The sequence below is a fragment of the Heteronotia binoei genome, chromosome 18 (assembly GCF_032191835.1).
Source record: "Heteronotia binoei isolate CCM8104 ecotype False Entrance Well chromosome 18, APGP_CSIRO_Hbin_v1, whole genome shotgun sequence".
NCBI classification, from domain to species: domain Eukaryota; kingdom Metazoa; phylum Chordata; class Lepidosauria; order Squamata; family Gekkonidae; genus Heteronotia; species Heteronotia binoei.
In genome coordinates, this window is record NC_083240.1 from 26,858,379 (window position 1) to 26,879,939 (window position 21,561).

General features: G+C 45.3%; 2 protein-coding genes across 4 annotated transcripts in view; both read right to left on the reverse strand.

Annotated features, from left to right (window-relative positions):
- RFFL (ring finger and FYVE like domain containing E3 ubiquitin protein ligase) overlaps positions 1-8,640 on the reverse strand; it is a 53,789-nt gene extending 45,149 nt beyond the window's left edge. For both annotated transcript variants that reach the window (XM_060258915.1, XM_060258916.1), the window contains exon 1: positions 8,468-8,640. The gene's annotated coding sequence lies outside the window, so the exon portion shown is untranslated. The remainder of the gene's footprint in view (positions 1-8,467) is intronic.
- A 552-nt stretch (positions 8,641-9,192) lies between these two features.
- On the reverse strand, positions 9,193-19,262 carry RAD51D (RAD51 paralog D). 2 transcript variants are annotated; one of them, XM_060258920.1, is made up of 11 exons: positions 19,136-19,262; positions 16,837-16,898; positions 16,104-16,222; positions 15,778-15,859; positions 15,528-15,662; positions 14,268-14,363; positions 13,859-13,949; positions 13,270-13,340; positions 12,636-12,803; positions 10,783-11,245; positions 9,193-9,810 (listed from the first exon to the last, which is right to left on the reverse strand). In XM_060258920.1, exons 1-10 carry the CDS (start codon positions 19,212-19,214, stop codon positions 11,183-11,185), a joined length of 966 nt encoding a protein of 321 aa, XP_060114903.1. In that variant the 5' UTR covers positions 19,215-19,262; the 3' UTR covers positions 9,193-9,810; positions 10,783-11,182. The 2 variants fall into 2 exon arrangements, with proteins under 2 accessions (XP_060114903.1, XP_060114902.1); XM_060258919.1 differs by having other exon boundaries at positions 10,936-11,245; positions 19,136-19,256.
- Positions 19,263-21,561: the final 2,299 nt, after the last annotated feature.

Below are 21,561 nucleotides of genomic sequence, written 5' to 3' on the forward strand. Positions count from 1 at the left end.
GTGCAGTCTACAAGGAGTTCTAAGAAATCACTCAGTTGCATCACACAAACCCACTTGACCCCATCCAAATACTAGGCAGGGCCGCCAACCCTGCTTAGTTCTGAGATCTGCCGAGACCAGGCTAGCCTGGGCTACCCAGGTCAGATGCAGGGGAGAAAAAACCCCAGAATCCTCCTTTGTCTGTTTACTTAGAAATCACTCTCACTCAGCCCACGGGGGAATCACACCTTGGAAATAAGCCCCATTAAACCAATGGAGACTTATTTCTCAGCTGGATCCAAGTGGGCAGCCGTGTTGGTCTGAAGCAACAGAACAAAGGAGGAGTCAAGTTGCACCTCTAAGACCAACAAAGTTTTATTCAGAACGTAAGTTTTCGTGTGCTAGAAGCACACTTCATCAGACAATAGGCTGGAATGGCAAACAGCCCTTAATATAGAGAGAGTGGGCAGTGAATTAGTGTACAAAATCATAGAAATGTTTGTTAGCAGGTTAAGAGAAGCACAATTTGGGGTCTGGTGATTGTTAGTTTATGTTAACTGGGCTGCATCAACAAGGGGGCAATAAAAGTCAGAAGAGCAGACTGATGCCCATGTGAGGCGGCATAAATAAGTATCTGTTGCGATGTTAGCTCTGGGTTTAAAATGAAGGCATTAGTTTCTCAAGAGCTTTAATTTAAACATGTAACACACACACAAACATCATTCTAGTTTGCCATTAGGAAAAAAAGAATACATTAAAATATAGTGAAAGATGGGTTAGTGTATGTGATGAGATAAACAGCCAATATCCCTTATTTCAAGGGTGGCCAACGATAGCTCTCCAGATGTTTTTTTGCCTACAACTCCCATCAACCCCAGCCATTGGCCATGCTGGCTGGGGCTGATGGGAGTTGTAGGCAAAAAACATCTGGAGAGCTACCGTTGGCCACCCTGCCTTATTTGAGCATGTCAATACAAAAAAAAAATTATTCTGATATTTGAGTATATCAGTACAAAAAAACCATTATTCTGATACACTATTATAAAAGAGAAATACATAGAAATACTGTGGATATATAGCTATACTCAGTGAGAATGGGTTTAGCAATAGCATATGTAATAAGATAAAAACCCAATATTCCTGTTCAGTCCTGGAGAGGTGTTCTTAGGGGAGGGACGGTGGCTCAGTGGTAGAGCATCTGCTTGGGAAGCAGAAGGTCTCAGGTTCAATCCCCGGCATCTCCAAAAAAGGGTCCAGGCAAATAGGTGTGAAAAACCTCAGCTTGAGACCCTGGAGAGCCGCTGCCAGTCTGAGAAGACAATACTGACTTTGATGGACCAAAGGTCTGATTCAGTATAAGGCAGCTTCATATATGTTCATATATATGTTCTGAGCTAACATATATAGCCCTGAGCTGCTTGTCTCTCTTCAAGGCCTCCCCCGTTTCTGCCAGTTCTTACAAAAACCACCACATAGCTGCACTTTCTCTGCTCTGCCGCTTGATTCCTCCCATCACTGCTGCTTGTGGCCACCCTCTCTCTCTCTCTCTCTCTCTCACCTTCCTTACCTTCAAGTTGGAGAACCTAACTTCAGAATCCAACGTAGGGAAATGGGGGGAAGAAAGGAGAGGCAGGGTTTAGCCTTTCAGAAGGATGCCCAGCAGGTGGAGTTTCAGCCACCACGTGAAAAACATATCTAGATCCCCCTCCCCCATCCGACATTAAAACACTTTCGTTTTTCTTTCCTTGCTCCTCCCGCAGTTGTGTCAATCTTCTGCGTGTTGGAAATCTTTGCCCTCTTCCTCCTCTCCTGTTGATTTCTCTGACATTTCCTGGTCTGAGCTGCTCACAGATATTATTCAAAAGAGGGCTTTTTAAAAAAGCGGCCGTTCGCATTTTTACTGAGCGGATATTATCTGGTTTTGCATTTTATTGCTTTGTTTTGTAAGGACGTCAGCAAACAGTGGGACCACAGGGGAACAATGAACTGGGAAAAACAACAAAATACTCTCTCCGTTTACAAAACTACTTCTCAGTGTAGTATATAGTCTCAGCAATTCACAACAATGTTACAATACAAATATGCAGTTAGAAAACCATCCAGTGCACAACATAGCTACCATTCATAAACCAAGATGCTTTCTAAATCCAGTCCGACGATAAAAAGAACTGGTCCAACTTCGTTTCGGACGTGAGCCATCCTTCTTCCATATTCATAGGTTTAGTAGATTTGTAGTGCCACAACAGTTCTTCAATGCATGACAAGGCGCTTCCACCCCATCCAGTACTTCACATTCTTACACTTCCCAAAAAGGTTTCAATCTTTACTTTGCTGCCCACTACAGATCAGTGAAGTGCCTTGTCATGTACTGAAGAACTGTTGTGGCATTACAAGTCTACTGAACCTATGAAGATGGAAGACGGCCCCTAGAAGGATGGCTCACATCCGAAATGAAATTGGACCGGTTCTTTTTATCGTCGGACTGGATTTAGAAAGAATCATGATTTATGAACAGTAGCTATGTTGTGCACAGAATGGTTTTCTAACTGCGTATTTGGTATTGTAACATTGTTGTGAATTGCTGAGATTATACATTACACTGAGAAATAGTTTTGTAAATGGAGAGAGTAATTCGTTGTTTTGAAAAGCAGCAGCTTCGGGTGCATCACATCGAAAGGCAAAATAATAATGCTTCAAACAAAATATCCAGCATGCTCAATGTCTTCGGTACCAATGTTTGTTTCATTTTTTAAAGGAGGCTGGCATCTGAGAATATTGCCAGGTTTACCTATCTCGTCAATCTAATGCCCAGTAGCTGCTTCTGTGTTATAGCTGGGGGAGGCAGTAAGCAAGACAAGAACCTTTGTAAACGAGGTCCAGATTCAAGAGATAAACATGGATCCACAACCGTAAAACCACCTGGAAAGGCGCTACGTCACAACTGTGTTCTATCAATTTTGCCCCTACCCTACCACAGCTTTCCAACAAGGAGCCGAGGGCAGAATATATGACTCCCTCTCCATCCTCACAACAACGCTGTAATGTGCTTAGGCTGTAAGATAGTGACTGGCCCAAGATCACCCAGTGAGTTTTTATGGCATGATTTGAACCGAAGTCTTCTAGGTCCAACACTCTGTCCAACGCTCCACTCTTCTCTGCTGTGCCTTATTAGGCCACGGTTAATACCAGACCAATGCAATCTGGCACGTTAAGAGAAGCAAAAACCACCCTATTTAAAATGCCTTTCAATACTGAGTTCAGAGACATCAGATCAAAGCTTTTGGGAGAGGGCAGAAGTCTGCACGTTGAGGATTTGCCCTCTGCAGTTGTGCTTTATAAAGAACCCACCAGACTCCACCACACTGCTCTTCTAGCCCAGGGGCAGCTAACTTTTATCGCACACTTATTTGCAGGTGTCATGAGAATCCTTGGCCAGTTTCGCCTAAAGTACAAAACTAGCCACGCTTCTCATATTTTCAGAGGGAAAAGAAGAGATCCTACCTCTGCTTTTCTCAAATGGAGTTACTACCAGCAACATAAATCAACCCTTACAAACGTTGCTGCTGTTTTGCTTAGATTTGTGAGTGCTGTCTACAAAGGGTTCTAAGAAATCACTCAGTTGCGTCACACAGACCCATTTTGCCCCCTACCCTACCCATAACTTTCCAACAAGGAGCTGAGGGCAGACTATAGGGCTCCCTTCCGCTCCATCCTCACAACCACCCTGTAAGGTAGGTTAGGCAGTAAGACAGTGACTGGCCCAAGGTCACCCAGAGAGCTTCTGTGGCGTGAGCAGGTCTGCTGCTGCCTCTCCCTCCACCAAGCGCAGCTGGGTTCACCTCCAAGCCATATTTGAATGCCTCAACCTTGGAAGGATGGAAGGCTGAGTCAACCTTCAGGTAGCCGGCTCCAGGTTGACTCAGCCTTCCATCCTTCCGAGGTTGGTAAAATGAGTACCCAGCTTGCTGGAAGGAAAGTGTAGATGACTGGGGAAGGCAACAGCGAACCACCCCGTAAAAAGTCTGCTATGAAAATGTTGTGATGCGACATCACTCCAGAGTCAGAAACGGCTGGTGCTTGCACAGGGGACTACCTTAACCTTTTACCCCTCCACTACCATCAGCCAGGGCAGTTCCTCCTCCTGCTGGCAAAATAGGTCCGTGCGATGCAACTGAGTGATTTCTTAGAACCTTTTGTAGATTGCACTCACAAATCTAAGCAAAACAACAACAAAACTTTTAATGGTTGATTTATTTTGCTGGTTTGTAAGACCCTTTGAGGAAAAAAGAGAGGTAGGATCTCTTCCCTTCCCTCCTAAAGTAACTTAAGAGAAGCACGGCTAGTTTTGCACTGGGATTGATCAGAGCTTTAGAATTTCACCCAAGGACTTCTGAAACAAGTGAAGCAGAGTTACACCCTCTGGGAAATCCCTCCAAGGAAGATGGGTCTTCCTTTGCCCCTGCTCTGGCAGCTCATCCCGAAACGCCACAGCTGAGAAAAACAGAGGGCTACATGGACCTCTCGAAAGGCAATTATCTGAAAGAAGATGCTGGGCTGATCTAAATAGATTTATGGTCTATCCAAACTTATGGTTTATGGTCTATCCAGACCTATGGTCTTTCAAGTATGCTGCTCTCATATCTTGCAAGGCTTCAAAAATGAAAGCTAGTACTTTGAATTACATCCAGAAACATGCTGCAATGTTTGATCTGGGATTTCACGGATGCGCTCACACAATGCCAGGCAAAAGGTAATTCACTGTAATCTGGGAAAGTTAATGTTTTCAGATGACCTTCAAGGACAGCCCCATGCAGACTGTTTTACAGCAGTCCAATTGGGAGGTGACCGAAACATAGACTGGGGTTGCTGAGTTGGTAAAATTCAAGAAAGGTGAAAGGTAATGGGTTAGCTGTTAAATGATAAAAAGGCATATATATGAAGTTGCCTTCTACTGAATCAGACCCTCGGTCCATCAAAGTCAGACTGGCAGCGGCTTTCCAGAGTCTCAAGCTGAGGTTTTTCACACCTATTTGCCTGGACCCTTTTTAGTTGGAGATGCCAGGGACTGAACCTGGGACCTTCTGCTTACCAAGCAGATGCTCTACCACTGAGCCACCGTCCCTCCCCAATTCCTGACAAATAGCCCCAACGGCTTCTCCAAGAGCCACAACAGGTTCAGGAGCACCCCTAAACCTTTTCAGTAGACCCCATAAAAACATACACAGACCCCCAACTGGAGCTAAGAGCATCTGCTTTCCCAACTAACAGCTGCTCTCTGGAATTAAGATCTGGCTGGCATCCGGATCATGGGGATATCCAGGTATTTCTTCTTACCCCACACAAGCTATACCCTCCAGCAGCCAAACTGATAAAGACTAAATGGCTTCAAGCAGTAACACTGATCCTTAGGGCTTGGTAATGTTCTGCCCATCTTCTCAACTGCTGCAGATAAGCCAAAGGTAAACACACACCGCATTTTCCACAGCCCAACTAAACAAAGCAGTGAAACCCAAAACTATTTCTTCTTGATGCCTTGAGACACAAGGAAGGGTGGGGAAAGTTGCAGAACTATTCTGAAGGCAAAAAAGCCCACATACCCCCCCCCTCACACCACATGTTTTAGGGTGTCAACTTGTTCTGTTTCAAAGCAGGGAGGAGGGGACTCTACTAACTTGGCAATAGCCCAGGCTAGCCCAATCTCATCAGACCTCAGAAGCTAAGCAGGTTCAGCTCTGGGTACTACTCAGTTGGAAGACCACCAAGGAATTCCAGGGTCGCAACACAGAGGCAGGCAATGGCAAACCCACCTCTGTTTGTTTCCTCCCTTGAAAACCCCACAGGGTTGCCATAAGTCAGCTGTGACTTGATGGCGGGAGGGGGGGGGTGGAAACCCTTGGCAATGAACTCGCTTCTGTGTCATTTTGACAGATGTGCAAAGGTTATGCTTGTCAAAAACTCTATAGCACAATCCCTCGGTGTCTCTTATGACCCACTTCACTAAAACATACAACTGCTTGTATGGCAGAAACAATTTCTGTTGATTCAAAAGCTTTATGTGCACTTAAATACATACGCCTTTACAGCAAATCTCTTAGAGCACAGAAGTTTCAGTGCAAATGCTTTGTGAAAATCTACTTTTCCAATATTTGGTTGTTCACAACAGAAACCATTTCTCTCAGAGCCAGCAAACCACCTTTGACTCAACAGCCCACACATCTTTCAGGCCTCCTGTTTCCTGTCTCCAACATGTATTTTCTGTGACTTGCTTTTTAGAATGCTAATTTCGCCGCTTCTGGCACAGAAGCAGACAGGAGGGGATTTCCCTTAAAGTGAGTTACTACTACCCCTAAAAAGTTCAGTGGAAACTTGGAAGGAAGGAAGGATCAAAACATGACACAATTGAGTCCTTCCCACACATCACCAAGTTGCCCCCAAGACATTTCTCACTGAAGAATCCCATGAATGCAGAGCGACCCTGAAGACATCTGATATCCCGAAATTACAACACTCGCCAAACAACACAGGGCAGACCTGCAACACAAGTTGCATTAGCACCCTGTTCTCTCAAACTTTACTCCAGGAGCAGTCAGCTGCACTCCCTGTACATGGTGGGGAGTAAACAGAGCCAGCAATGAGGACCATACAGAGGTGAAATAATTCAGGGCTGAAGTGCCTTTAGATGGAAACTGTTCCTGTTTAAAGGTGCATTCCTATCAACATTCTCCCCAGGAGGATAAGGACTTCAGCTCACAGTCACTCCTTATGAGTTCAGAGGAACCAGTCGCTGCTCATTCAAAGACCTCTTAAGCCAAGGAGTAAACAGGAAACATTCAGCAGGCCAATATCACAGCAAAACATCTGACTGTTCCCAACACACCGACAGAGTGGGCGATCTTCCCGCAATGTATACTTCTAGGTCTTGCCCCTCTTCTCTGTCTCACAAAATTAAGGCCTTCAGCCTGCCCACTTCATCCCACATCCATTCCGAAATGGCAAATCTCCCACTCCCTCCTGCCCTAGATCACCCATTCTAAGCAAACCTAGAAACCCCTCTGCCCTTTTCCCAGTCTGGCCCTTCAGCATTTCTCTCCTCCCCAGCCCCCTTTTTTCTCCTTTCTGCATCCTCTTTGTTGACCCTGGATCGCTCAAAGCAACAACTACTCCCTACCTCCCCATGTTCCCCAACGAATTCCACTGCACCCAGATCCCTCAATCTTGGAACACCAGTTCTCCTAGCTTCCTCAGCCCCACAAGTTCTCTTCCCACATGACTGCCAAGATCTTTGAGGACAGCAGCTATCCCCGCAGGCCCCTCAGCTCCTCCTTCTCCTAAAATTTTACTCCAGACACCTATTTATCTTGTCCTGCACTGAAATTTGAACCCAGGTCTCTTTGCTCCAGATTTAGTCCTGCACTCCTCACAAGTTCTTTTTACCACCAGCACTCAACTAGGGCACGTGAATTATATACCTCCTTAAGAGTTTCTGGTCTCTTATCTACCCTTCCCTCTCAAGCTCACTTCTGGTAGACTTAATTTGGCAGAAACGCAAGACATAGGTACTAAATGTTAATAAAAAATTTTAAAAATTATACCCTCCCCCAAAGAGATTACTACCTGCCCCCCCCAAAAAACTTCTCATACCTCCAATACACAGAGAAGTTCCCCATCTCCTCAAGTAAGACCCCCTTCCCAGATCCAGAAATCTTTTTGTGGTACCTCCGCCCCGGCCTTTTCTCAAGGTAAGCGAGACCTTTCCACGTTTCCCACTAAAGCCCTCCTTAGGCAAACTGGGCCTTTCATTAAGGATCACATGCCTCCCCCTCCCAACTTTTTGCCCCCTCCTTGTATACTTACTGGAGCCCCTCCCACTCACACCCAACACTCCACTCCATATATTTTCCAGTTTGGTGTAGTGGTTAAGTGTGCATACTCTTAACTGAGAGAACTGGGTTCGATTCCCCACTCCTCTACTTGCAGCTGCTGGAATGGGCTTGAGTCAGCTATAGTTCTCTTGCAGTTGTCCTTGAAAGGGAAGCTGCTGTGAGAGCCCTCTCAGCCTCACCCACCTCATAGGGTGTCTATTGTGGGGGGAGAAGATACAGGAGTTTGTAAGCCACTCTCTGATTCAGAGAGAAGGGCGGGGTATAAATCTGCAGTCTTCTTCTTTTAATAAACCCCCTTCCCAGACCTTCTCTCAACTTTTATCTCCCCAATTCTCACTCACCATCCAACTTATTTTGCCCCCTTCTTCCAACGTCGCCTCCCCCGCATTAACCCTTAAGGCCACGTTAATATTGCTAACTGTCTCCCAGGGCAACAGCTAACCCCTCCTTCTGCCCCAGTTCCACTTCCCCCCAGAACCCCCCAAGTTCTTGCCCCGCCCCATTAAGCTCCTCCCCCGGCTGACACCCCCAGCACCTTCCTCTTGCCCCTCCCCCTGGCCGCTCGTTGACCCTCACTGGCTCCCCCCCCCCCTTTTTCTCCTTACATGGTACAGCCGGCAAGGGTCCGTCCTTCGCCCCTCCTCACCTCCGCTCCGCGTCCTCCTCCCAGCAGGCCGAACTCAGACTGACTGAGCCAGAGAGAAAAGGGTGGGCGGGTGGAGCACGGGCAGAGGTGGAGCCCGGCCACCATACTCCACCCCTCGCCCGGCCCGCCAGCCACACAATGCGCAGCGGCGGGACCGCTGCTATGGCAACGCCGGCAGGCGGGGCCGAAGGTTGGTCACGCGGGCAAAAGAGGGCGAGAGAGGGGCTGGGGGAGGAGACAAGGGTCGCGCCAGAGCGGCTCGTGCCATAGAGAAGACGGTGAAAGCTAGAAGAGCCACTTATCTAGAGAAGCGAAATCACGCCTCCACCTTAGCCACACGAGTGCGAGAGTTTCCACCGGAGGCGGGAAAGTGGAGATTCCGCGAGTTCGAATCCACTAGTGTTGACTGAACAAAAATCACGAAAAATTAAATTTAAAAAATTAAAAATAAATTTTTTAAAACGCTTTTAATGTATTCCCTTGAGGGAGGGAAAACGTTTTCAATTGTCAGCATTTTAAGTCGAAGCTGGCTCTAAGAATACGCAATGAGAAGAAATTTAGGGGCAGACCCCAACTGCTGCCACAGCAGAATGTTTCTGTTGGAAGTGAATATTTCTGAAGATAAAAATTAGAAGTGCACATAACATAACAAGAAAGCCTTCCTAATGTCATCAGGCAGGCCAATTTCTGGGTTTAAATTATTTTAATTGGAACAAGTCTCGTGTCTAAAACGAAGGCAGACTAAGTGCTGTGAACTCATTTCATTGACTACCATTTTTAAGCAATTAACAACAAAATATCATTATGCCATTATTGCAACCAGCATTACATTTTTATTGAAAGCCAGCTCAAGGGCCTGGAATTTTACTAAATATTAAAATACTGAAGAAATTATACATATATAATACACCACACACACATCCTTAAGTTCCAGAAATATAAGTTTTACAAATGTTAAGATATAAATAAGCACATCCAGTACAAACAAAAATACAGTAAAATGCAAAGACAGGGAACACATAACATCATGGCAGAAACAAAATTCATAGGGAAAACAGCACATCCATCCACTACAACCCAAAGTGACTGAGGGGAGAAACTTCTGTCCTTCATAATACTCATTTGCTCCCAATTACAAGGAAAAGCTGTAGGGACGCCTGATGGATGGATGGACTTTTCTAAATCTAGATCGCCACCTTCTCACAGCAGCCATTCGGAGGAACACACAGGGTCCAGTCACATCCATGCTCAGAAATATCATCTGCAGAGTCTTAATCCCTTGGATATGGAGGAATATCCAGCCTGAAGAAGAGAGTTTCATGAAGCTCATACACTTGCTGCTTTATTTGGTCCTAATACCAAGGCTTTTTTTGTAGCAGGAACTCCTTTACATATTAGGCCACACACCCCGATGTAGCCATCCTCCAAGAGCTTACAGGGCTCTTAGTAGAGGGCCTACTGTAAGCTCTTGGAGGACTAGCTACATCAGGGGTGTGTGGCCTAATATGCTTGGCAGGTGAGCTGGTAACTTTGTGCCTGGACTGAACCACTTCATATTGCAGGGAGGCACTGGGAGGCAGTGTAGTGTAGTGATTATAGTCCAGATTCAAATCTCCCCCCTCCAACGGAAGCTTGTTAAATGATCTTTGGCCAGTCACAGACTCTCAACTTAGCCTATCTGACAGGGTTGGTGTGAGGACAGAGCGGAGAACAGGGAAGTATGTACATCATTTTGGGTCTCAGCTAGGAAGAAAGGAAAGGAAGGTCCCCTGCGCAAGCACCAGTCGTTTCCGACTCTGGGGTGATGTTGCTTTCACAACGTTTCCACGGCAGACTTTTTACAGGGTGGTTTACACTTCCCCCCAGCAAGCTGGGTACTCATTTTACCGACCTCGGAAGGATGGAAGGCTGAGTCAACCTTGGGCCGGCTACCTGAATCCAGATTCCAGATCAAACTCAGGTCGTGAGCAGAGAGTTCAGACCACAGTACTGCAGTACTGCTGCGTTACCACTTTGCGGAGAAAAGCACGGTATAAATTAACTAAAATAAATGGAGAAATGCTGCTCCATCCAAATCCATTCCCTGCATACTGAAAACTAGCAAGAAGAATGTGGTATTTAATGTAGCACCCCACTGATATAAACTACTTTGCACTGATTTTTAAAAATATATATAACAACATTCAGTGAAGAGATTCCCCACTTGCAAGCCAAAGCAATGTAAGATATCAATTTACCAATTCAACGGTTTGTGAGAAACTGCCTAAAACTGACCTGAAAAGCATTCTGCATCCACCTAACTTGTCTGACAGCTCCAGGCAATTTTCCAGTATGGGTGTCTTCTTTCTTTCTTTCTTTCTTTGGGCTTTTTTGCATGCTCAAAGTGAGAAAACCAATGTCTCACTTTGGCTGCAGGCTACCACTTACTTGAACCCAAGCACTGCAGCTTAAGTGGGTGTAATTACAGCCATTTCCAGCCGGTGAGGGGAGCCAATGCACAAAGACAAAAGAGAGAAAAGCTTCTCCTTTCCTGTTCTTCTGGGCCATCCCTCTCCACTCTGACATCTGCAACCTGCAGTTTCTGAGATGCAAGAGAGTCACTCTCCAAGCAGGCTACCAACTGGCTTAAAAACCACACCTGTGAGCACCTTCCATTACAGTCCTTCTCCAGGTGTTAACAAGCGCCTTCCACTGGTTCCCAGTTCTCAAGGTCCAGATCCACCTGAATCCCCACTGGCTGTAAAGATAAGAAATGTGCTATCACAAAACAGTGGTTAATTTTTAAAGACTGAAAGGCGGAAGAGGTTCTGGCCCGCATGAGAATTTGGCTATCTACCCAAGAAAAAGGTAGAATTCAGAGGGAGATATGCGAAGGAAAAAAAATGCCTTCTGTAGATTCTCAAAAACACAATCATATAACGAGTCAAATGCCCACCATTGCAACAGCTGGGGCAGAAACAGGGCATCTTAATACCACCATAACTCCTGAGACAGCATCCATCAATTGCAATTCATTTATTTTTGTCTTGGAGATTTCAGAAGAAATAACGGATATCTCAGCCTGCTACTATCTGCATAGCCCAGCCGCTTGGTCTGCATGCTTGCACTTGGGGTTCCCTTCCTTACACCCCCATGCAAGAAAAAGAGATGGTGTTGGATTCCAGTGTGGCATCATTCTTCATGTACAAGAACTCCCTGCAAACAGCAAACTAGCCAAGCAGGGAGAAAGGACCTGCTCCCCTACCTTGTGCTGGATTTCTATTTTAAAGGAGCTTTTCACATAAAGGACTTGGAGCATTCCAAAATGGAAATTTTCAGGAACATCCAACCTGGAGTCTGAAACAGTACAAGCCATTCTGCCACTCCTCCTTCTTCTACATTTGAGTTAGGATTTAAATCATGACAGAGTACTACCTATGTGCTGCCAAGGTAAGGGTTTGGGTCTCATTAACACAGGTATTGAAATTTCCAGAGTACTTCCCAGTGATCTAAAACACTAACATTTTGAGTTATTGGGTGTGTATAGAAATTTGTATTCTTCCCCCTCAAAACAGCATCTCAAGCTCATCTCCAAATGGCTATCTTCCCAGGCTGTCCAGAAAACTAAAAGTTGCTGCCTGCCTATCCTAAAATGCCTTGAGAAGTAATGTTTTGGTTTCTTTAAGCAGAAGGTAGGATATTTTTACACCTAACACCCAAAACCTGGGGTATCAGATTTACCTCATAACTGAGACCTCTGTCCTAGCACAGAGCAAACCAAACCACTCTGGGGCAAAACAATGGCTATTGTGTCTTACTTCAAAAGCATGTAATCTAGTTTTCCCACAGGTTGAAGGACTTTGCGTCTGCTCTCTGCTAATGCCAGCAGTCAACCTGTGAGGACATGACAGGGAGCAAATAGCCCTGGGTCTAGGCCGAAGGGGTACAAACCATCTTTCACATGCCTCTATTTCTGGTATTGGGAAACAGTGCCCAGAAAAACAGGCTCCAATTGCTCCCCTCCACTCTAAGTGATGCTCCAAAACTAAACAGAGAAACAAAAATGGTTAGCCATTTTCCTGTCAGAGCTCCTGCACACATATCAAGATTACCTGTGGCCCTGAAAGACAATCTTCAAGTGCCCTCACCTGCCGAGGAGATTTTGTTAAGGACGCAATTCGACAGCCACTGGTTTTCCCACAAGGTTCCTTGCTGTTCTCTAAGAGCACACGAGTACTGGGCACAAAACTCCAGGAACGACCCAGTGCTGGTTTGATTTGCCCACTGCTGGCATCTCGAGTCACGTGATTGGTCACCTGAAAGAAAACAGCTAGCTCCATCTCTGCGACTGCTCTATCGCTGTGTATGTCAAGAAGGCAGACAAAGCAGTTACTCCCGCCACCCTCTGGACCAACAAACGACACTTCAGAAGAAAACAGAAATGATTTTGGGTGAACAAGAGGAGGTTTTTGCCAAAAATCCACCAGACAAACAGAAAAAGCTTAACACTTGGAATGAAAATTCCCATGTCAACATTAAGGCAGCGAGTCAGAAGATTTAGCTGCATGCCTTGAAAGAACATAATATGTTCCACAGAAATATGGGCCGAATTCACCGATCGCTTTTTAAAAATGTATACAAAATCAAGTATCTTTGCTCTTGAGGGGAGGTCTCTGTCTGAGACCCTGGAAAGTCAGATAGACAATACTGAGCTAGAGGGACCCTACATAAGGCAATTCTGTATATTCATAATGGACTGCAGAGGAGGGGAGAAGTGCTTACCACAACAGCCACTCCGAGTTCCTTGGCCAGGGTCTTCAGTTCCCGAGCCACATGCATCATGAGGGCCATGCCTATAGAAAGAAATAGCCATGGCATCCAGAATCCAGTCAGAACTGTATTTTTTACAAAGAGTAATACCTTTTGCAACAAAGCCATCTTTCTGCACAAGCATACAGTCAGAGCTTCCGATAACCTAGACATGGTGGCTTGTGATATTCTGGAGGGAGTGCTACTATAATGTAACGTGTATTTCAGACATACGCCAATCGCTCTTCCAAAAAAACCCCCTCTCCTTGTTGTTTGTCCTTGCCTGCATAGTCTTTCTAGCCTATAGCTGAGTTACTGAGATGACACAGAACATTCACAAACATTCTCATGGCCAGAGGTGAAGGGTCGAGGTCAACTTGTTGAGAAACAAAGCAAAGGCAAGGAAGGACTTGAGGGAAAGAAGATTCTTGCCTTTTAGAACAGGAAGGGCAAGTGCCTGTTTTTTTCCCAATTGCTATGCGGTTTCAAGACCCTCTGCACATTACCGAGGCAAACAATATCAGTGTTCATGGGAAGACAGACAGATGCTTCTAATACTCACCGTCAGGCTGCCGGCTTCCCAGGAGAGGATAAATCACAGCAGAAACAGAGTCTACCACTAGAATTTTCACTGGTGCAGATGCAATTATAACCTGCAGAAAGACACAGGGACCCACAAGGTCAATAAAGAAAAGGAAAGGAAATGGACAGAGAGCAGCACACAGCCAGAAACAAGGACCCAAACAACACCATGCCAGACCCCAAGTCCCAATCAGGAAATGTCATCTTGTCCCAGAGTTCTCTGGGAGCAGACGGACCAGGCATCTTTGGCCAACTTATGATAGGCTGTGGCCTTCAGAACAAGCCAAATCTGGACACCAATGAAGGATGAAGTCATGACCCTCTTTCTTTGTTCATTTGCAAAATACACATCTGAGGTTATCAGGGGCTCTGATCTGAAGGGCTCCCACCTCTTGAGCCACGGTACTCCGGAACTCGTGCAAGACATCCAGCAGCTTGTAGGCATCAAACACGCGAGTAACTTGGATCCTCTGAAGTGCCTCTACCTGTAAAGAGGAGAGGATAAGAGAGGCAGAGGACCCGGGCAAAGATGGACACTATCTGTGGCCTGTTCATTGGCCTTCCAAAGCAACTGATTGGCCACTGTGCAAGACAGATGCTGAACAAATAGACCACTGGTCTGATACAGAAGGACAGTTGTTACCACCTGCCTCAAAAGGCTGCACCTCTGCTCTGAGTCCAAGATTCTACAGAAGAAGCAATCAGAAACCACTGGCCCAGTATTCATTGTATTCACTCTCTGTAGCAACACTCAGAGCAGGATTTGAAAGGAGAGTGAAAAGAAGTTTTGGGAGGACATATTACAGAGCAATCATAGAAACTCTTAAGCCTTTATATACTCTCAGTAATTTCTGCAACAGCCCTTCAAGGTAGATCACATATTACAGACAGAAATGAGAATGCCACCACTAAAAGCTACTTCAAGCACTTGGGGCAAGAGCAAACGGGTTATCCTGCTTCCGTCTCTATCCTGCTTACAGTTCAGTCTCTTTAATAACTACCACAGCACACTAGTTCTCAGAGAGGAGAGCATCTGGCCCCCTGCTGATTAGCTACAACAAGTAGAAAAAAGTGATCTGGCCTCATTCTTTACCTGTAATCTGCAGCCCCTGGTGACCAGCAGTGGCCCTAGAAACAAGCAGGTGGGTTGCAACATCTCACTTCTGCAGAACTTCTTATTTGCTTCATTTATAGTCCTTCTTTTTTTGCAGAGCATCAAGACAGGTTTAATTCATTCATTTATACCCCCTTTCTCCCCAGAGGGAAGCTAAAGCGGCTGACCTTGTTCTCCTCTCCTCCATTTGATCCTCACAACAACGCTGAGAGGTAGACTCGGCTGAGAGAGTGTGACTGGCCCAACGTCACCCAGCAAGTTCCACGGCATGAGTGGGGAACTGAACGTGGGTCTCCCAAATCTAACATTCTTAACCCACACCACATTGGAATTTTTTTTTTAAAACCAACAATACACACAACAAAGGCTGTTTACAAACTCCCATAAATGCTAAAACTGACAAAAAGAGATTCCTGATAAAGAGGTCTTCCTGAACCAATCTGCTTTGTGTGTGCCATGAACTAAAAAAACCGTCCTGTGCTTCTGGGCACTGGCAGGTGAGGATGCCAGCTGGCCCTGCCAAGCAAACACTGACCTGTCCTTCCTCAGCCTCCGTCCTGCCCTGGAGTAGCTGCAGCAAGCGAGTGGCAGTGAACCCCCCCGTGGAATCGATATACAGGACACCCTGCTTGAGGCTTTCAGAGACATTCGCCGCAATGTGGAGGCACACCTAGGAACGGGCAGCAAGAGAAAAATATGGCAACCGAAAAGCAAGATCAAAACGTTTCATTTAAAATGGAAAAACGCTCTCTCTTGCCAGACGTTTCGACCCTAAGTCTGCCTACCTGAGTTTTACCACTCCCAGGTGATCCCGTGAGCTCTGTCACCGCCCCAGTGTACAAGCCGCCATCCAGAAGCTTGTCTAAACTAAAAGACGAACAAATGAGAAACCGAACAAAATTTGGAATACACTGATCCCTTGCAAAGGGGATCACTGTTGAGCCTCATTGCACTGAATCTCCAGAAGAAACCAGTGGTTATTATTCTCTACAGACGCTGTAAGAACACTCCACCATTTGACATCTTTGTGACCAAAGTCCTAGAAGGATACAAGGTCAAGTTTGAGATCACAATTGTCCATAAGGACCCAGATGGGAATGAACCTCCTTGCCTTTTGCTCCCTGTAGACAAGATGGCGGTGGAGCTCTTGAGCTCTTCATAAAGATCAGCACCGTTGACAGGGAAGGAAGAAAACTGAGCCAGCAACAAACGTCGAACAGCAACCAAGGCCTTCAAAAAAAGAGAGATAGAGACCATCTATTAATGAGGAGGTGCTCATAGCTCACCAGCACAGCACCTGCCTGGCACATCAGGTTTTAGCCCTGGCACCTCCACCCAAGTATGGATCTTGGGCCTGTTCCATTAGTCAACCTTCTCAGGAACAAATTTTGAAGATTATTTATGAATTTGCAGGCAGGGCTATAACTAGGTGAAGGCCGTGCAGGCAGCACCCCCTCCCATATCTGCCAGACACACCCTTCCGTGTTTCCCCAACCCTCCTCTCCTCTTGTTTGTGCTTTGTTAATTAAATTAGTGTCCCCCAGTGCCCCTTCCAGAAAAAAAATCCTGTGAAAGGATATAATTTGCCACTAGCACCTATAGTTATGTTGCTCTGTTGCTCAAAGACTGTGTGTGTCTTAGTCACAGATAGGGAAAACTAATAATAAACTAACTCTTGCTTCCTAACAGAATCAGCCAGATCCCCTATCTTTAGTAGCATGTGGGACCTCAGCAGAGTTCTTATTACTCTGGAAATCAGTCAACAAAATGAGAACTGTAACCGCTTCTGCATGCTGAAAAACACAATCATAATAAGACAGCATATCTCAGTGGCCAACACTCACCTTGTAAGATAAAGAACATTTCCGGGCAATCAGTTCCAGATCTGTCGAGACAAGATCCATCACTGCAAAGAACATTTTTTGGGAAAAAGAAAAAAGAAACAGATTGAAATAATAACGCAATTACTGTAAGTAAGTATTAGAAGTTTCCCCAGATATCTGCCCTACTAGGTATTTATACATACACTTTATTTTATTAAAGTATTTACTTTATTTTATTAAAATATTTACATCCAGGGCTTTTTTTTGTAGCAGAAACTCCTTTGCATATTAGGCCACACCCTCCTGATGTAGTCAATCCTCTAAAAGCTTAAAGGGCTCTTCGTACAGGGCCTACTGTAAGCTCCAGGAGGATTGGCTACATCAGGGGTGTATGACCTAATATGCAAAGGAGTTCCTGCTACAAAAAAAAAAGCCCTGTTTACACCCACTTTTCCCTTGTGGCTCAAAGCCATATATATAACCAACATGAAAAGCATACAAAATACAATTTAAAAAAACCAACCCACCTCTTACCCAAATCTCACCAGTTTAAAACTCATTAAAGGCTCACAAAAATAAAATGGCCTTATGGTGCCTCCAAAAAGATAACACACTTTCCCACCTCAAGGTAAACCTGACCAATGCTCCCTCTAAGCTGTGGGGTCTTGTGACCAAAATTTCCACTTCATGAGCTACTGTCTTTAAAGTTGTGAGCTACTGCATAATTTAGTTTGCTCTGGGGCCATTTTTCCTAAGCTAAGACCAAAATGTGTGAGCTGGAGGCTAAAATCTGTGAGCTAGCTCACACGAACTCAGCTTAGAGGAAACACTGGACCTGACCCCTCTGCAAAACTGAATACTTTAAAACAAAGATAAAATTATGCTTTAAAAAAAAGTAATAAATCAATTTGGGATTTGATTTCAACGTGCATTAGAGAACAGCAACAGCAGAATATACTGTTGCCTAAGAGGGGGAAAATAAAATTCAGAAAGTTGTGAGTTCAAACCTTGCTTCCGACATGGATGAATCGAGTGGCACCTTAGGCAAGCCACTCAATCTCAGCCTCCAAATCTACAGTAGGAAGACGTGGGTCATGTACACCACCATGAGATCCTCATGGTAACAGTAGTAGAAAAAGTAGTTTGGTTGCAAGCCACTGTCTCCACTCTCCAGTTAATGGTAGCAAACCTTGGAAAAGGCCTTTCTCTGTCTGAATCCTTGGGAAACTGCTACTAGTCAGTAAATAATATTGAGCTAGATAGCCTAGGGGTCTGAATCAGTAGAAGGCTGCTTTATTTGGTTATGTACTCTGACCAGACCAACACCTGATGCTGGCTCTACCTGCTTAGTTTCCATGGCTGCATCCCTTGACCATGTGTTTTTAAGAGACAACCTACAGTCCTTAACTACATTCCTGAACATGTGAATCTCCCGTATACTAAACCAGACCATTTTTGTCCATCACGGTCAGTACTGTCTTCTCAGACTAGCAGCAGGTCTCCAAGATCTAATATACAAAGGTCTTAACCGTTAGTCTGATTCAACACAAACCCTATCTAATATAGTTTTGATTTATTTGATTTTTAGCTTGCCCTTCCTGCAAATGGGCTCAGGCTTCATTTAGCATATTTCTTGTCCTGCTTTTCTAACTAGTGGAGTGGATACCCAATTACATATGTTCGTTTAGACCGTAAGCCACTTGGAGCAGGGACTCAATTCTCTCAGTTCTGTGATTTTCTGACCAGCATGGACTTTGATGGTGCCATACAAATATTATTTTTAAAAGGGTAGGCTTTTATACCATGTTTTTCTGTATCCTAAGCAGCCTCAAAGCAGTTTGCAAATTACTTCCCTTCCCCCACAACAGGCACCCTGTCATGTGGGTGGGGCTGAGAGATTTCTGAGAGAACTGTGACTGACCATAGATCACCTAGTAGGCTTCATGTGGAGGAAAAAGAGAAGAAGGGTTGGTTTTTATATCCCCCCCTTTCTCTACCTTATGGAGTCTCAAAGCTGCTTACAATTGCCTTTCCTTCCTCTCCCCACAGGTATGCAGGGCTAAGAGTTCTGAGAAAACTGTGACTGGCTCAAGGTCACCCAGCAGGCTTTAAGTGAAGGAATGGGAAATCATACCCAGTTCTCCAGAGTAGAGGACACCACTCTAAACCAATACACGATGCTGACTCTCACAGTGGTTTACAGAGAGTTGTGAGACATTTGCAGGGTTGCCTGCAAGCTTTAAAGACAACACCTTTTCCCAAATTGGACGCAAGGTTCCTTTCTTTTTTTCCTCTCCTCCCAAGGGAGTCCAGACTTTACCTGTTTTGACACCATTGTCCTTCAACTGTTGGACCATCTCAGCAGTGAGGCCAAGGCAGAGTCCCACACGGAGGATCATGACTCTGCTGATGTTTCAACCTAGACAGGAAAACACAGGGGACTGAACAACTTTGGGACTCCCGAGAAACAAGACCAGGTGAAGTCCACGCTGACACCAACACACACACAAAAATCACATTGCTGTTCAATGCTATTAACTATTACTTGAATCAATGTCACTAGATGTCAGGAGATCTGTAAATTGATCTCTCTGTTTGGTTGGTTTTTAAGGGAAACCGGATCCCAAATAAGATCTCAGTTTGGATTAGGACTGCAACGAAGGGATAAAAAGGTTATAAGCTTTCTCCCCCTTGTGGGTTCCCCAATCAAAAGAGACTCCCTCCCCGCAAGCAGCTGGCCTGCAGTCCCAAACTTTTCCAGCCAGGAACCCAACTGCAATGCCACGCAAAAGAGAAAACTAATTCACATTAAATAAACTTGTGAATGCACCCATTTCCCACACAGCCAGAACAATTCATTTATTTTATTTAATCCATTTACACCCCACTTTTCTCCCCAAATCAGCTTACATCATTCTCTCCTCCTCCATTTTATCCTTACAATAACCTTGTGAGGTGGGTTAGGCTGAGAAAGTGTGTCTGGCCCAGGGTCACCCAGCGAGCTTCCATGGGAACTTGAACCTGAGTCTCCAAAATACTAGTCACTTGCCGAAGAGAAAGCCCCAAGTCCCTCTGAATAGGTCTGGGTATGACTCTGAGCAGCCTTGCTTAGGATAGCAATGTAAATCTGTCAGGAAAAGAATGCAGGGTAAAAGAAAAAAACCCCAAATCAAGCTTCTAGGCCTCATGAAGATCTAGTTTTCACTTTGAAAGTCAACCCGTGGCTGGGCTCTACCCCTTTCAACTGAAGAGGGTTAGTTTCACTGGACAGCTCCAACACACACAAAACGTTAGGTGAGCACAAAGTATTTTTTACAAGCTTTCTCTTTGACAGTAATCACTGTTCTATGTGCAGGGCCTGAGGGCAGGGGATAAGGAAGGGCACAAGGTGTACAGGACATACTACCTGCATGAAGGAACAGGACATACTACCTGCATGAAGACAGACCAAGATGGGCAGCCGTGTTAGTCTGCTTGTAGCAGTAGAAAAGAGCAAGAGACCAGGAGCACCTTCAAGACAATCGAAATTTGTGGCGTTTTTCAGTTTTTCAGTTACCGCTCACTTCTCCAGTACCTGCGAGAAGTGAGCGGTGACTCGCGAAAGCTCCTCCCCTGCCACAAATTGTGTTAAGTTTTGAACACAAAACTTTGGACTCTTGCTACCAGCGTGTGAAAGAAAGAGGCTTCTATCATGCGTCTCTTCGGAAACAGCACTTCGTTTTCAAAAGAGCCTATACAAAGCGTTTCCACCAGCAATACTACTAATACCAAGCACGATAATGACATGAGTTTACTGCTTTCTGATCAGCCATTGATTTCTGCAAAGGAACAAAAAAATAAGGAAAATAAAGGCATGCAACAGACAATGCCAAGTTAAAAGACGTATCAGCTCCCTGGGCTGCTTACGAAAGCACAAATGCATGACCGAGACCCAACCGACTACCTGCTAAACTTTTGACTTATCCTCACCCGTGCAAACTTCTTCTCTTCCTTGCACCTCTCTATAGCATGTTTTCTTCCTAGACCGGCGAGCTCGCCTCATCCAACCCACGCAGGCCTTGGTCCTTTTGCGCCACCTGCTGGATATACAAATAATTCCTTCCAATAGGCGTCTGAAGACGTGAGATTTGACCCGAGAAACCTACCGGAATGACGAGCCAGCGGACGTCTATTTTATTTTGAACAAAGAAGGGACAGCGCTGGGTTTTATCCTCACTAGGGGTTTCTGTACAGATATGTATCGCATATATATACCTACCTACAAACGAATGAACGAATCGTAAGGGCATAGAACTTCCATGCTCAGGGGCAGTATACCTCTGAATGTCAGTTGCTAGCAGCCACAGCCAGGGGCTACAGAAGAAATGGTTTTGAGCTCTGTGTCTGCCTGTCTGCTGTTTTAAAAATCAAGAAGATGGGGTTTATTTCAGTCAGAGATACAGATGTCCTAGGGTTGCCAGCTCTAGGCTGGGAAATAACTGAAGATTTTTGGGTGGAGTCTTAGGAGGGTGGGATTTGGGGAGGGGAGGGGCTTCAATGGCTTAAAATGCCATAGAGTCCACCTTCCAAAGCAGCAATTTTCTCCAGGTGAACAGATCTCAGTTGTCAACCCAAGAGATCTCCAGCCACTACCTGGAGGTTGGCAACCCTGGTTATCATAAATTGCGTTGCCAAACTCTAGGTAGGGCCTCCCAGAATTACTACTCGGACGCCTCTATCCAGATGACAGAAGTCATTTCTCCCGAA